The 17701-nt window shown below is 39.8% G+C and overlaps 1 protein-coding gene across 1 annotated transcript in view; it reads right to left on the bottom strand.

Annotated features, from left to right (window-relative positions):
• LOC104156898 (dedicator of cytokinesis protein 1-like) overlaps nucleotides 1-17438 on the bottom strand; it is a gene marked incomplete at its 3' end in the record, with an annotated part of 55552 nt that extends 38114 nt beyond the window's left edge. The window contains exons 1-5 of the mRNA XM_009695642.1: nucleotides 17359-17438; nucleotides 13721-13799; nucleotides 12955-13055; nucleotides 9634-9692; nucleotides 3251-3399 (exon numbers count right to left, since the gene is read on the bottom strand). Coding sequence (XP_009693944.1) covers nucleotides 3251-3399; nucleotides 9634-9692; nucleotides 12955-13055; nucleotides 13721-13799; nucleotides 17359-17438 — 468 coding nt within the window. The remainder of the gene's footprint in view (nucleotides 1-3250; nucleotides 3400-9633; nucleotides 9693-12954; nucleotides 13056-13720; nucleotides 13800-17358) is intronic.
• Nucleotides 17439-17701: the final 263 nt, after the last annotated feature.

A 17701-nucleotide genomic window follows, 5' to 3' on the forward strand; every position in this document is an offset into this window, starting at 1 on the left:
CCACACTGACTTTAGTATCGGATTCATGCTTTGAGGTACAGGCTACTTTGAAGACTTATATAGGCTTCAAAGCATCTTAAGAGGGAGAGGACAAAAATGGGCAACTCCAGCTTTTAATTCAGTCAGCCTTTAATTTAGTTCCGTAAAAACGAGAGGAATTTATCTTCTGTTTTTTCTCAGGGCTATACATACTGGAAGAACAAAAAAACCCATTCTGTCTGTTACTGGTTTTACTAGGCAAACCAATTCATCCTGGGATTAAAACTGCCACGGGGAAAGCTGTCTGTTTATAAGGCAAGCTATCACAGCATTGAAGTTCTGCAAAAAATTTAAATTCCTCCCCCACAAATCATGAGGTTTACACATCTGCTGGAGAAGTGGAGCCAATCTAAACCCTTGTTGATGTGACTAATAAGGTTAGATAATTGGATTTCTGGCAGATTAGTTTAACGGCAGCCAAGTATTCAATTTTGAAGTTCTCCTTGAAAGCAGTGCTGGACAATAATAATTGGTAGTTGCATATAGATGACATAATGCAGTACATTACACTGACACATTAAGTATGGAAGCTTGCCTAGGTACTGGTGATATTTAAATTATTTTACATCTATTTCTACCACTTAAACACAAAAGAGACAAAAAAGATGAACTGGGAAGCTACAGGCCAGGCAGACGCACTTCAGTTCCTGAGGAAACCATGGAGAAAACCCTCATGGAAGCTATTTCCAGGTACATGAAGGGCGAGAAGGTGACTGGGAAAAGCCAGTATGGATTTACCAAGGGTAAATCACATCTGACCAACTCGACTGCCTTCTGTGATGAAACTACCCGCTTAGCGGATGAAGAGCTGTGGTTGTCTTGATCTTAGCAATGTGTTTGATACAGTTTCCCAAAGCACACTTGTCGACAGGTTGGTAAGACATGGACTGGACAGACAGACTATGAGATAGGTGAAAAAAGTGGCTGATCTCAAAGCGTGGTGGTTTACTGACTCTGACAGTCTGAAAGACAGCCAAGAAGAAATTGTGTAATACTTAAGGAAGGGAAAGTCCTTAAGAAGTCCTGAATCTGGGATGGCACAGTTGCAAGCAGCAGTACAAGATGCTCTGCTGGAAAAGATCTGGTGGATAGTAAGCTGAACATGAAGAAGCAGTGTACCCCTTCAACAGAGGCAAAATGTGTCCTTCATTGCACCAACAAGAGTACAGCTAGAGCATCAACAGGATTATTCCACTTGTTGCGCCATGGCTGGAATACTGCCTCCAGCTTTGGTTCCCCCAGCTCAAGAGAGACATTGAGAAATTGGTGATGGCCTAATGGAGGGCCACCAAGATGAGCAGAATGTTGGAGAACCTGGCCTGAAGAATGGTTGAAGGAATTGGGTTCTTTCAGTCTACAGAAAAGCAGACTCAAGCCTTCCAACACCTAGAAGGTACAGAGGAGACAGAGTTACTCTGTTTACAAGGCTGCACGGTGACAAAACAAGCAGCACCAGGCACCAGTTGATTCAGGGAATTCCATCCGGATATAAGAAGAAAAGTCTTCAACATTGGAAGAGGTCACCCAGAGAAGTGCTGAAACCTCCCTCACCAGAAATACTCAATATTGAGCTTCAGATGGCCCTGGATAACCCAACCTAAGGCCCAGCTTGGACCAGATTACTTCCAGAGGTCCCATCCAACCTAGATTTTTCTGTAACTCTTTGCTTTTTACAAGCTGTGATCTTCATTCCCCAAAGACCAGTCTAGATACTCAGCAAACTATATAACTACATTATCTGCAAAACTGTAAATGGACAGATTGATTATTCCCCGTTAGATGTCCAAACGCACTGAAAAAAGGTTATATCAGTGCTATGTCCATAAAAAAAGAAGCTCTACTGACACAAGAAATCTATGTTGAGTACCTACAATCCAAGACATCTCTGACTTAAGCATGAGGCATTTTTCTTCTCAAAAGGCAAAAAGAATTTGTGTGAAATATTTAAGACATTCATTTATTAAAATCACCCAACTATTCCACACAAAGCTGGTTTCCTTCTGTCAAGAAAATATAGGGCCATAAATTTAGCTATAAAGTTACCCTCGGATTTTTCATGATCCATATAATTGTACAAATAAAAAATGACAAGCAACAAAAGAGAGCATCTGACAGAAAACAGTTTAAATGGCATCCCAGTGAGCACTTCAATCTTTACAGTATCACTGGAGTCAAACATAAGAAAAAATGATTATGCAGTAATTGGATGGATCCAAAATACAGTTCACAACCTTTCCACACACCATCCAGCACAAAACAAATCAAAGTAATAAAGCTGATGTCATTTCCCTTGCTTAATTCTCTCCACGCAGATATTCGTTTACTCTGGCTACAGATTTATTAAGAGCTGGTGATGAATAATAGTTCACGAAAAAGTATGGAAAAGGATAAGATTTTTCATCCAAGAAAGAAAACTGCCAATATAAAGGGAAAAAAGTAAACAACATACGTCAAACTTCATTGCAAAATTCGCAAGGTCATATCCTGAACTGACAGAAATTTCAGTGTAAAGGAGCTACACTGGCTTATACCATAACACCACCTGGCCTAACTCGTCTTATACTCAATCCGTAAGGCAAAGTTTCAAGGGAAAGAAGGTCAAATGAATAATGTCAGGAAACTTTCCTTCACTCCACTTGTCTCTCAGAAGTTGATGCTATCAGGATAAGATTTTGTGCGCTTATACAAGGACTTCCCTCAGCATGTTAAAATAAAATAGAATAAAAATGCTACATCAGTATTTTAGATTTTGCAGTGCCTGTATAGCATAAAGAAATACTGACACTGGATAGCTTTTTTTCCTCTTCAAAACCCATAAAATGGTAAAGTATCAAAATTATAAGATACTAGAGATGATAAATTCTTATGGGTTATAGTTTCTTTTGCCACATTATCAGGCTTCCTTTATGTCCAATTTAACTGAGAAGCAGACTCCTTTTCTGAGTCACAGTGAAAATTTACGACACCTGTCTTTGCTCTCCTTTTGTAGCATAACGGAAGGTCTCATTTACTTCATGCAAATTTTTCTTTCAATAAGAATTTAAAACTGACAGATGAAAACTCTATAGCCACTCATGACTTACAGAAAATAAGCAAATCCATAATTATATTATTCTTTAGAAAAATAAGGAATAACAAAAATTGTTATGCATTGTCAAAGAGTAACTAAATCTTTCTTAGAAACTTTAAACATCTGTAGCTTACTGCTTACCATCTGGAAGCTTCTAGTAGAATGAAATTCACACTGCATCATATCAAAGAAGATTGGGATTGTAGCTTTCCGAAGTTCCGTCTCGGGGATAAGCGTCATTTCTAAGATAGGTCCCACCATTTCTGGGATGAACTTGATTTTATGCTGACCTTTAAGAGAAAAGATGCATTTCAGAGTTAACGAACAGCCACTGACTTTGATAGAAGATAATTGTTATAAAAGCTGTATCAATAAATTCTCATACAGCGTAAGAAAGTATTTTTCAAGATCTGACTCTATTGAAATACATACGATTATTTATGCCATAAAAGGGGAAGGATGTGGTATGTATAAACCCAAATCAACAACAGTTGTTGAATCAGTAGTCAAACTGGAACTTGCCACGAAGAACCCATATTTGCACACTCGTATTAAGTTTCAAGGCTTTTTTTTTGCAATACAACTTACGGTTGGCAGAGAAGGAGGCTAAAAGGCACATCACTTGGATTAACTTATTTAGACTTCTGTATCTTCCGCAGCGTACAAAATGTTCTTTGTGTCAGTCTATCAAAGTGTCACCACGAGTGCATAGTTACACAGCCTCGAGACATGAAACTACATCTTACCAAGCCGACAATATGTCTTCTTTCTTCGAAGGCTGATCTGACTGGCAAACTTTATTTCACATTTATCTTCCCAAGAGAAAACTGCATCTCCCCCAACCCTCCCTGCTACGCTCTCCACACGTGGAACAGAAATTAAACCTTAACAGGAACACGGCACCTAATACATATTGGACTAGTTCAAAACATCTAGTTACTGTTAATATTATTAGCTAAAGGGTAGAGAACGCAGATCATACATCCTGCAAACTATCTGTTCAACAACTCCATGGAAAGATGTTGGTGTAGAGCACTGTAGCACAGCACCGGAGAGCTCCAGGCAGACGACTTGATGGCAGAAGTTTAGAAAATACAAATACATTCTTTTCTCAGCAACAGGCTGGGACTCATTTGAACCTCACTACACAACCGGTGACGTTCCTCACAAATGCAAGGTTAATGGATGTACGCAATCAGGCTCATACACTGTTCGTGCATCCACTGCTGTGGTTCAGACCAGGCTTCTTCAGAGCCGAGCTAATTTAAGGAGCCCTCAGCCTTCTCCATCTTCACTCCTGCTTCCCATTGCAGTTACCAGTGGTGTACGACAGACACCGATTTTAACTCATTTATATTCCACTGCACTACACCGGTATGGCAGTAACCGTGGAAATCTTTAATTAGTAGTTTTACTTTTGACCAGAACCAACATAAATCTCAACAAACGTAATCAAGAAGAAATTCTTCACCAACAAAACATGCTACTTTTTTTAGCAGATATAATTTAAGTTACTTGATTTGCCAGACTTCAGAATCCCATTAGCATTAGCAATCCTATTAGGGCAAATTAATACTTAACTAAAACTGCTACTTTGTATGATGCTGCAATGCTGGTTGATGGTGAGGAATAACAAGTGAGAGGCGTAAAGCTTTCCTCTGTCTCTCTTACAAGTATTATTACATTCGGCCTCTCAGGTGACAGCTTTCTTGTACCATGCCTGAAAAGTGTCAGAGTCAGTATTTCAGAAAACAAATAAGAGTGACAAAAGTTATTCGTCAGGCACAAATTCAATGTCACGAAGTTCTCCGTGCGCCAAGGTGGGTTCTTCCATTGCTTCAAGCACAGGGATTCCCTCAGAAAAATAACTAACATCTTTCAAACTTTAGAGATGCAAAGGCAGAATTCACAAAAGAAGATTTTTTTTTAAATCCTTAATCCCCTTTCCTCTTCTCTGGGGGCATATAAACTTCTTGCTCAAAAAAGGAGTCACTGAAGAGCAGACCTGACCTCCCAAGGTGCTCACCGTCACCTCCACCAAGGCGAATGGGAGCCAAAGGTGGACACAGGACTTGCTCCCGTCTCTGCAGGATGCGGCCAGCAGCACCCAGCCCCACCGCCCGTGAGGCTGCACCGCATGCACTCGGCCTTCTCGCCGGTCACCGACGGTTTGTATTTATTAGATGCTGCCTTGCAGGTGATCAGCAACAGAGTTTTTAAATCAAAGAGGACAGAGAGCTTCTCCAAATATGAAATTCAGAAGGACTTGGGGGGAATAGAAACATGCGAGTTATTAGCAGAAAGTATTAAAATCACTTGTACATTGTACTGCGAAACAATCCATCATCTGCCGTTCGAAACCCACTTAGCTCTTCATGCCTTCTGGGGGCTCCGTGGGTGGCTCCCACCAGAGTTTACACAGCTCGGTTGCAGAGAAAAAACAAGGGGAACGACCTATCGGGGCGGCACGGCCGGTGCTGCCTGCTTTGGATGCGACGCACTCCCCCGGGCGACAGAGCCCTTCCTGCTGGGGGCAGCTCTGCCGGGGCCGCGGCAGGCAGGAGCAGGGGCCAGCAGCGACCAGGGAAGGCCAGGCAGCACAAATTAAAACATTAAGCCACCCTGATCGGTTTTCTTCATCCAGCACGCACGAGGAGTAACACGGAGAAAGGGTTTGTCCATCAACTGGGTGATACGGGAGAGGGTTGAGAGCCCTGCGTGACATCCTTCTGACGCTACGGCACACGTCGGTGATGTGATGACGCACACGTCCGTGTTTGCTACGATGATGTGATCCAGCGCGATGTTGTGCCACAAAAGAAAGCACGAGAGCAAAACATGAAAGGAAACGATCTTCCTCTGGCACTCAGAGCATCCATCCCAGCTGCCTGTCATAGGTAGCGCTTTCGGATAAACAACCCGACAATGAATTCGCCTTTTTTTTCTTATTTTTTCCCTGTGAGTGTGGGAACTCCCACGCAGGGACTCAAAATGTGACAAGTCTGGAAGAAAATTGAGGATTCTCTTCTGAAAATCAAATTGTGCAGTCACTTTAAGAACCACATGCAAAAGAAGTATCCTTCTGAACACGCAAAATCTTCGCCTTGCAGTGGCTTCTGCCTTGCCATGAGACGTGCTCCTACAGACTGCTCACGCAACGGGAACAGACCTCATTACGCGAACCAAATCCAAGGCGCTTTCTTTATTGGATGCTGTCTGATTTTCACTTCCCAGGTTCTTCTAATTTAAATTTTGGCCACAAAAAACCCTGAATAATTTGCCAGCAACCTCACCTCGCACTTGGGTTGGCTCCGAACATGCATGACTAATTCAGAGAGTGTTATCTGTAATGACTTCTATTTATATAACGCTCAAAGTTCAGGTCTATTTTTAACCCTGGCTTTCCCTCCAACGACATTAACGTCTCTGTCAAGACACCTTTTCTGACGTCAAGCACCGGGAGGGAAGGGCCGGGCCAGTGGGCAGCTCGCTGGAGGACAGCAGTAGCAGCAACCATTTCACTTCATCTTCAGGAATTCTACTTTCCCATCTCCCTCTAGCTGGTTCAGATGTCAACAATAAAAGCAATGTTTTCTGAGCTGGTTTTCCTTGACCAACTTTACCTCAAGGATATTATTTTAAACGTCATTACAACCTCTTTAACATAGAACTGCTGAAACCATTAACCACTGAAAACTGGTACACACGACCCACTGTCAAACTGTGTTTTGTATACACTAAATTGCATCACGTAACGCTTTTAAGCGCGTGTTGTTCGAGTTCCTACATTTTCAAGACAGAGGCCACGGCTTGCTTTATGCTTCTCTGATACTTACCGTCTCACCAAGGTCTAAGGAGCCCCGGTTCCAACAAAATAGTTCAGGTTGTGATACAGAAAGAAAAAAGCCTATAAAGAGTAATATACACCGTTTTGGTGCATGCAAGAAAAGAAAAGCCTTGCAGCGCTTTCCGAAAGGCAATGCAGCGGGAGCTCTGCACACTGGGACTAGGTTCCCCGAAGCCATCCTTATTGCTGCTGCACTCAAATCTAAAGCCTTCATGATCAAATCTAGCAGGGTACCAAACAGGAGAGCTACAACTAGGATTTAAATAGAAAATCTGTCAGGCTGGATCTCTCGCACACGGTTCACTCTTTAAAACAAAAATCTCATTCTTAAATTACAGGTATTTAAAGTGCGCACACAGTTAGCTAGTGTTGCTCTCCACTATACATGCTCTTTTTTTTATTATCCTACTTAGAAAGGTAGGAAGGTATGAATATTGCAGCCACCACTGTGTCAGAAACACACAGACGAGAAAAAACTTCTAGAATTTGTATTTTACTATTTAATTTCAGAAAATAAATTATACTCTTAAAAGTGCATTATAGCTAGATGACTGTCTTGGTCCCAACTGGGGAGTTTTAACTCAGCAGGCATTATATGTTAATCATGGTATTTATGAACGAAAACTGATGAGACAAAATATTAATTTTTGAGGCTTATCCATAGCCTTTAATACATAAATCAAAAGTCAAGGTTGTTTGGCTTCATCATCTCTTATGCACAATGGCATAGTCATAAAAATTATATGCTCAAGCATATAATAGCATTATAGCTTTTCACTTCTGATTTTGTTTCTGAACACATACATTAATAATTTGACTAATGTAGTGCAACTTCTAAGACAAAAGTGTCAAACATCCCCCAGTCAATTCCTCTGCCATGGTAAGTCAGAATTCTTTCCTAATTGATGCAGTGACATACATGAGATTGGTGAAATGCCAGAAATTCAACATGATCAGCACGGACTATCTGTATTACAAAGATGATGAGAAAAAGCAAGCTGCTCATTATGAGAGGTACAAAGGCTGCCTTCGATTGGGGTCCTGCCTCCGATTTACCTTTCTCTTGCAGCTTTTGTTGGAAAGAGCAGCAATTTACTGACTCGCTCAACATGTGAGCTGTCGGCATTAATGATCCCAGGCACTTACAGAATCATAGACATTTGAGCTAGAGGAGGTCACGGAGTCGGAGTCATCTACCTGGATAATCTTGGTTTATAAAAACTCTACTAAAAATAAAAGGCTTTCATGACAGCACAGAAAGAAATATTGAAGAAAACACCACACCTCATGTCAATCAATTCACAAAACTCCAGGGGAAATTATTATCACCTCCCTGTTAATGGTGAAAAACTGAACCCTAGAGCAACTAAAGAACTTGTTCAAGAGCAGCCAGTGTCAGCAGTAGTAGTAAAAAGCACAACGCACTCCACAGTCTCCAGCCTGAATAAAATAACCTCATGTAAGAACAGTCAGAGGTATAACTATGTGTGCAAACTTTTCTACTTTCAGTCCAGTAAATTCTGGGAAAAGTTCAAGGATCCAAAGATGCTAGAGAAATTAGTAAAGATCAGAGACAAACACAGGACCGTAAGCCTGGAGGAGGGAAGGATTTGGCTAATTACTAACAAAGAGGCTGTCAGCATCCTGAGCTGGATGACCCAGCATCAGGCACGATACTGATTTTATAATCTGTCTGTCAAGTCACATATCAAGTGCGTACTACCCTTTAATCTGTTCACCAGACACTTAATGCACGAAAGATGCTTCTAATAAAAAGTGAACTCGGCTGCTCTCAGAAGCCTTTTCTCATCATTCCAGCAGGCTGGATGCAAACTCTGTCATATCAAATACTTAGGAAGCCTTGCATTCCCTCCTCTCATATATATGCTGATTTTTTTCAAGTCTCAGCAACAACAGCTCAGCTCGAGATCTAAGTGAAGTGGCAAATGCGTTTATTTCTGATAATTCAAGGAACTTTTGATAAAACTCAGAAGACCTGAAGTGTCTCCACTGTTAAGCTCAGGAAAACGAAATCTGGCAGATAGGTACACTCAGGTCACAGTAAATACTCAGTTTCTCAGGAAATTCAATCCCCATACAGCTAAATTACACCCACAGAATAGCACAGACTTGAGATAGTCAGATCTGCCTAATTTACCCACGCACTCCAGGGATAACCAAGTTCTCATTCTTTGCTGATCTTCCTGAGTCACTCTGATACAGCCAAACAAGACTGAAAATCAGACTTTCGGCAGAATTTCCAGGCTAAGTTACTGATGTCCCTGGATGCACTCACCATGCTACAGTCCCAGTCACTGCATCCACGTGTACATGTGTGTATATATCTACGTGTATACATATGTGTATGTACGTATACATTTTTAAGGAGGAAAAAACCCCATTCAACAGGTATCACCACAACCGTTTCTTTTGATTTAGCATGAGGTTGAATACCATGAAAAAACAGAAGATATGTAAACATTGACTACAGTTACGTATCTTCCCAGATGGCAAAATAAGCATGCAGAGGAGGCTTTATTTCTTAAATCACCTGCTTTTTAAATGCCTTCTGGAAGCCTACCATTATTTCAAGAGAAAGCAAGTTCATTTCCTCTGTAACTTCGTTTACAGAAACATGGAGTGAAAGCATTAAGCAATAGGTGCTCAGGCTACTTACCCAGATTATACCACATATCCCTGATTTCAAAACCAATCTGCCTTCTCATATCACCGTACCTTAAAAAGGAAAACAAAACCACCATTAAAAAAAAAATAATCTAATATCAAGAAGCAGAAACATCTCGTTTCAAAATCTGATCAGCATTCAAAAATATTTGAAATTACAGAGCAGGTTCTCCAAATTCAACCAATACAAGAACATTGCACAGCCTCCCTCACCAGCTCAGCGATGCGCCTGTAAACGCTTTGCCAAAAGTCCTTTTTACAAGGGAGTGAGGCACCGAGGCTGCCTGACACATCCCCGCTACCCCAAAAGCCTCGGCCACGCAGCCATCAGCCTCTCTTCCTCGCCTCATCTTCCGTGCTCTCCCTCAAAAGACCCTCATTTTCAATTTCTGCAGCAACACTTACCAAAGGGAGAACACATGCAAAACATTCACCTGCGCAAAACCTCTCTTTGCCGTATTTTCAGATTACCTAACCATCCTCCGGAAGACGTGGGTGGTTACAGAGATTAATTTTGAGCGTTTTCTATTTTTTCAAATGGTAATGGCTGGAGGAAGCATAGCAAAGAGCTTCAGGGCCTAAGGCTGTATTTTATTTTTATACACCCTCTTAGCAGAGCATTAACCCAGAAAATACAACAAGGAACATCTTGCGACGTCTCGTACCTCGCGCAAAATCAGACGGAGAAGGTTTCTACGTTCCAATGGGCTTTGGTGTCCTGCCTGGGTCAGACCAAAAGTGAGTGGTCCCAGGCAGTTCGGGGGCAGAGGTGGGAGCCCATCCCTCAGCCCCCCCTGCTAAACCCACCCCGGCTCCACCGCAGGGTCGGAGGCACCAATGCCTCCCATCTCCCATCAGGGTTATTTAGATATACCGCTCCCTCTCCATGTTAATACCAGGAAAGCTTAATGAATGGAAAACATCCTATTGCCTTTGTTAATGATGGGATCAGAACCATAACGAGCTCCAAGCATACAGTTGCTACACAGAATATTTGTATATTAAAGATCATTACTTAAATAACAAGGTGAGGAAAATGGTAATATCTGGCAACTTGTGGGATTTCTCTGGGATAATAGTGAGATACCCTGTCATTAATATGGATTAAAGAGATTCTTCTGCATCATTAAGAATATGTTATTATCTAATGCTTAAATGCAATGTTTAGCAAAAACTACAAATTACAATAATTAAATTTTAATTATTAAATATTTGACATATTAATTGAAATACATACTTAAAAAGATGGGTGAGTGTGATATTGAATTAACTGATTAATTATATCCCTTTGGCACAGAACTGGTAGTGGTTTCACACAGCAATAAAAGTTAGTGCTTCCAAACTATACATTTATTGCATCTTGAAGAATTTATGGTCTTGATTTCTGTCTCCAAAACATGATTAAATTGAAAATAACAACTTGTAAAACCATTATAAACAGAGATTTACAATTTAGCAAACTTCATTAAGTAACCAACTTCAAATGACTTAATCTATTTACTTCTATGGGCAGTGAGAAATGTCTGCTGATTTCCTGAATTTCTTCAACAAGATATACTGCTCAGTTTAATATAAAAATCACTTGAAGAAAATTTCTGTCTAAGGTTCCCGTCCTCACAAAGAGGGAATATCAGCCCACAAATGTATTTGTCAGTAATTTCCAGGCCAATTACAGCTTGACTGTTGTTTTTTTCTTTTGTTCAGGTCAGGAGTCTGATCTGAACTCAAATGCTCACGTAGGTGCACACCAACGTCGGCCAGAGCCAGCAAGGGGAGACCGACAGCAGCCACGGCTTTGATCCCTCTGCCCACCAATCGATCGGAGCGCTTTGCCTTTTGCAAGTATCCTTTCCACTCTTAATTACAAGAGAGAGTTTGCATCAATGGTCCCACCTTGTACAAAACCATTTTGTTCCATGAACTCCAAATCTAAGGAAATAAAATGTACCTGGCTCTACGCAACCACCTTGATTTCCTTTTGCAGATGTGTAACTCTAATGTTATTTATGATATTTACAGCACAAGTGCAAAAACCTGAGCTCTGCTTGACATCACTTTTCCACCGAACCTGTAAATATTCCTGTTTCATCAAGGAAGCCCCACGAGTCACAGGTACGTACGTTAGATCATACAGCGCTAAAAAATTCTGTTTCAACACTCGGGTAAAGCACAGCTTCCAAAGGAAGCACCTCAAAACCCATGACGGAGTGGATGCGTTTGAAGGGCAAAACTTAGCTGCCAAAAAAAAAGGATGGGACATACAGCCCTGTCGTTTCTGGTCAAAGCCCGCAACCCACCCAGTTAAAATCAAAAGCCTTTAAAATCACATGTCAGTGCAGCAGTGATAAACTCTTCCCATTCCCACTGTGATCTCTCTCGTCATCATAATACGCAAAAAGGCTTGAATTTAGAAGGTGAAGTGATACAAAATGCATCTTTTTCCTCCGTATAGATATATAATATATATTGTACGTACAAGCAGTCTGAGTTATACTTGTTCAGGGAATCATAGCCTTGAAACTCCCCATTTTTGTGCGTTAACTGTGGTAATCTGATCGACCATGGGAACAAACTGCTTTTGCAGGCACTCTTTACAAATATTACGACACCGAAAGAGAATCCACACACTACGTTTGAAAACATGTAACTGGCTTTTTGCAGTGCTCAGTGATTAGTTAATTAACGATAAGGTTCACTACACTGGAACTCCAATGAAATTTAGGAGAAACACATACATTAAAATATTCATGCTCCAGTCTTATTTCCAGTCCTTTTTCTTTTGACAGCTTTCATTTGCTGTGGGACTCTGAATAGCAGCCGGGTAGTTCAAGCTCCCTGTTCAGAGGTAGGCAATGTAATCCCTTTTAACCAGGAAAGCATACAAGACTCCAGTTATACAAACCCATTCTTCAGGGATATCGCAGTGAAACTGGCTGTAGTTACAAAAATTCACTCTAAAAGGCCGTTAGGGATTAAGCAATAAAGAGCGCACGTAAAATGAGATTAGAATAAGCACAAAGCTAAAGTGATTTAAAAATTCAGTTTTATAATACGTTAATACTTCTGAAAAGTCTTGACTTTATGAACATCCTGCAGTATAAAATACTGTCTTCATCACTAATGAATCATGTAATTTAGATCTTGATTCAAGGGTAGAAACACATGCAATACTTGATTCATGTTTTTAAAACCAACCTTTCATTATACCATGATTGCATCTCAATTTGAATGGATTTAGCTAAGAAATTAAACTAAAATTATGTTAATAGACCTCAAGTTCTTGTCCATGATTTAGATGACGAATAGGACTTACTTGTTAAGTATTTTTGCTCTTTTAGCACTTGAAAAATTCTCCAGTTGTAAAGACTCTTGTGTGAGAAAAGCAACAGCCAGGTGGAAGTAGTTGTTCCAAAGCTGAAAGCCCCCAAAATGACAAGAATAGATACCATTAATGCTCTGAAATGTTTTTCTGCACACTTACAAAACAACTTAGAAGTATCTAAATTATGCACATAAATATTTAAGGGAGGAAATAACAGACACCACAGAGACTGTTTCTTGATACATTCTTAGTACATCTCCTCGTCGTGTTTACATTTCCATGAAACACTTTCCCTCTACAAATCCTAATCGATTGTGTTTTGACGATTCAAGTAAAATTAAATGTGAACACATAAATACAAAAGAAAAAAAAAAAAGGATCCTGAACAAGTGACCTAAACCGGCGCGTTTCTCAGCAGCAGGGCACTCGGACGCCGCGTCTCAGGCTCCATGTTTGAGGCCATAATTCTGCTAAAGCATCTGCTGCAGAAAGGGGGAGGACACCCCTTTTTGCTGGTCCTGAAGGAAAGGAGGAGTTTTCCATGATGCTGTGGGTAAGACTTAATGCTCTTCCAGGACAAGACCCACAAGACGTAAGTGGATTGTACATACCTGCTGAGCCTGAAATGACTTAACTGGGCTAAGTGGTCAACTGGGGTTCATGACGACACATACATACACCAAAATCATGCGTTTAGGACAGGAATTTATTACAACATTAACATTAGTCCCCAAGACACTGGTGTTTTTTTTCTTACCTGTAACTCAAAGTTGGCTTGATCAAGAAATTTTTTGTTTAGCATATCTGCATACTGATTAATTGCTCGCAGGAAGACTCTGAAAGATCAAGAGAAAATTACATAATTACACAGTCTTCTGTGGTACCTTTGTACATTTGGCATTCCAATTAGACAAAAATCTGAGTCTGTCCGGAAAGTGAAATTTGTAGCTGCTATTTGAAAAGTGGTGTGATCTTACCACTGTTAAGTATACAGAATTATATGCAGATGTTCTCAAAATTAATCAAGTAAATTCGCATATGCAGAAACACAAGGAATGTTTTGGATAAAATCACTTGTCTTTAAAATATCTCATGATAATCAAGAGGTCATTAAAAATTCAGTTTATTAGAAAAAAGTATATCTATTTTTAAAATTACAGCATCGTAGTGCTGTATTGAACCTAGGCCTGTCAGTGGCCGTATTTTAACTTGCAGGTCAAGCAAAACATGTTTTTAAACACGAGGCAAACACTGTTTTACTTACGGCACGATAAAACATAAAAACGCTGTTGAAGGACAATCTTGAGAACATTCCACTTCTAAAATGCTAATTTAGTACCTAGTGTAGTTTATTGCTTTTCTAAAAAGGACGCTTCTTAAATTGCAACAGGACTTGGCTTGACAAGCTTTAAAAATAAAACCAAATGGTACAGTATAAGTAGGTCACTACATATTCATGGTGCTGAAAAGTAAACATATTATTCTTTGGTACCCTAATCTCCATTTTCAAGATAAACATTAGATTCCTCCTGAAAACTTTAAATTTATGCTATGAAAACTGCCAGCTAATGCCCAGACAAATGAGCTTGTCTTTTGAGCAGACTGTGGTAGAGATTTATGTCTCCTGAAAGTGCCGGCAATGATAAAGACCAATCATGACACGTACTACTGCCCACGCCCCCCCTCAATAGCAATCTTTTAAAAAAAAGTGTTCACTGTTGAATGCAAATAACAAAGTTAATCTTTCTACAGGCTGACCAACAAACATCAGAATTATTTAAAACAAGCCAGAAGAGGCAGTTAGAAAGGTCTTTTACTGAATTCAAAATACTAGTGATCTCTCCTGAAAAATATTAGTATTTAGGCAAATGTTTGGTAACCTAAGAGAAATGAAGCCTCCAAACAACACACCGGCATCAGGATGCTAAGAGAGATTATTCATGTATACTACATTAATGAAGTAGGACAAAAACTCTGACGCCACTGGAATGTATCTATACTATAAAGTCAGATCACCCCCACAGTAGTGTAATGGAGTAGAAGGAAAGTATCCAAATATGAAAATAAAAATTACATTTGTAAAAGAAAATAAAAAAGAAAATTTAAAAGATGAAAGAATATATAAAATATAAATGAACACAGAAAAAAATTAAATACATACATATATGTAGGTATACATGCATCCATACATCTTACAATATTACTTTTTACAGCTAAGGTGTCATAGGCATCTTTGCATTTGCATCCAGCATACGCAGAGATGTAGTTCAGGCACAGCACTTCTGCACATTATTCACCAGTATCTTTGTCAGTGTATGTATTTGGAAACAACTTCATTAAGAGATTTTATAAATGAGATGAATTCAGCATACACAATAATACACTGCAGACATATGTATTTTAGATCTATGATTCAATTACGGAGCTGGAGCATATGCTAAGATTGAAACTGAAGTCATCCATGTAATCGGGCTATCAACAGTTTGATATGTCGACTTATACCCTATTTTGTTTTGTGGCTTTAAAGTCTGATAATACTATGAGATCCGTAAGTCTTCCTAGAAGAATTAGTAATTTAACATAGTAGGAAGGGTCATCTAACGCTGCTTGCCTTACGAAGATAAAATCGGTTCCAATACAGGCAGGATTATGCCTACAATTTAATTATGTTGCCTCCAGACATCGCTGTAATGCATTCAATCTGCTCCATCTAATTAAGCTTTGGAACAATCTCATTACTTTATATACTGTTATTTTTCTTTAAATTGTAACTCTCATTTTTCCCCTATATTCATTCTAGGGAATACCAATAAAGAACAAATAATGCAGAATCTACTACAGTACATTGCAACGGCAAAAGGACCAGAGTACAGCACATCTGGTAAACCGTAATTGTAATTAAACATCACCATCCTCACACAGCCCATGTGCTACCCCTGTAATCAGGCTGCTTCAGGAAGGCAGGTATTCCCACCACCTGTCTGCAGAGGAACATCAAAAGAAGAGATGCAGAGATTTAAGTGTTGATTTTTGAATTATTCAAACCCCATTTTGATTTTGATTTTATTTGACGATATACTCAATCCTTCCGTTACTGGATAAAACACTTCCTCATGTGTGTCAGTGAAGAAAGCCCAGTTCTTGTCCCAGTGAAAGTCAACAGAACAATATTTTTATTATAACAGTATATCTTCAGTTGCAAATCGAATGGAAGTCAATGAAGATTTTGTGCCTGTCTTGACCAGTACTGAAAGGATCGCTGGAAATATCGACAGTCCCATTACTGCAACATGGAGGGCACTCAAAATACGACTATTGCCGATTACGGTACCGCAAAGTGAAACATGACTGGCACAGCACGGTAACAGTAAGACCCATCCTGAATAACCCAGGTTTAACTGAGGAAATGGGAAGTTATGAAGGGGATTAATCAGCAACCAATTTAAGTACTACAACCTCCTGGCACAACTGAAGTCACGAGAATGACTCCGTCACGGCTAAGCTCGCAGCTCTTTCCAGTATCATCTAGTACCTCCAGTTCCAAGAGAAAACAGCAAAATTATGATGATCTTTATCTGATGAAGTTAGTTTTAAGAACATATATTAAAATATTGGCTATAAGAAGTAGCTAGTTATAGCTAGCACACTGAGAAAACAAGAGTAGAGAGATTTCATCACAGCACTCCTGCTTCACCTTGGTGTAAAGCCTCATTGTTATGGGGCCCAACAAGGAAAGGCTGGATTTAGATAAATGTAGTTTTCTATCAGGCTGAGATCACTGACTACTACTCCGTGTACGCCTCACCACCTCGTAATCCCTTACATATCCACACAAGAGTGAGGAGAGGTGTCAGCTCAGAAAAAAGGTAAGTATTTCTACCTGGAGTATTCAAACGCCATCCTGTGAATGAGCTGCAATTCAGTGAAAAAGAATGAGAAAAAATAACAACGGACCCAGGGCTACAGGGTAAAAGTAGGATGGTTAGGTTGGCATCGCTTCACCATTTGGGTGCGACACTTAAGTCGTGTGGTTAATCAGACAGAAAGATTACTACCCTGAAGAGATCATTTCGATACAAAAAAATTTTGCTTGATGAATTCTTGGCTCTAATCTCCGAAATGGTATGTTATCACCTGTGAAGTTTGCCGCAACTCATGAATGTAAAAACGGTTCAGGTTTATGCCCAAATAAAATTCAAAAGAGGAAGCAGAAAAATTTTATGAATCATTCCAGGTGTTAGTTTAACCCTCTTCCTCCTCTAAAGCAGGTACTGACAATTTTCAAAGACAGAGAAACTGAAAAAATGGAGGGAAATGTGGCTTTTCAGAATAGGCACAATTAAACCAAATGCATCAGTTCTGTACTGCTAACACACGTAAGGATGAAAGGTGTACTTGGACATCACTGGGCCAACAGACAAATAATCAAAACTACGTCCTATGCTCAGACGGAGAACATCAATCCGCAGCGGCATACCTTATCTTGCTGTAATTAATAATAAAGATTAGCTTCCAGTTGCGTGCTCAGATGGAGAACATCAATCCGCAGCAGCATACCTTATCTTGCTGCAATTAATAATAAAGATTAGCTTCCAGTTGCATGTGCATAAAAAGAAGTGCTTTTCTTGAAGCTGAGTTTCAATTAACAAAAGAATACATTATCCGTGTCAGGAATAGCCACAAAAGTTAAACACTGAAAAAGAGAGAAGTTCAGAGACTGGAACCGATCACAATGTAC

This window comes from Cariama cristata, unplaced genomic scaffold (assembly GCF_000690535.1).
Source record: "Cariama cristata isolate BGI_N322 unplaced genomic scaffold, ASM69053v1 scaffold13532, whole genome shotgun sequence".
NCBI classification, from domain to species: domain Eukaryota; kingdom Metazoa; phylum Chordata; class Aves; order Cariamiformes; family Cariamidae; genus Cariama; species Cariama cristata.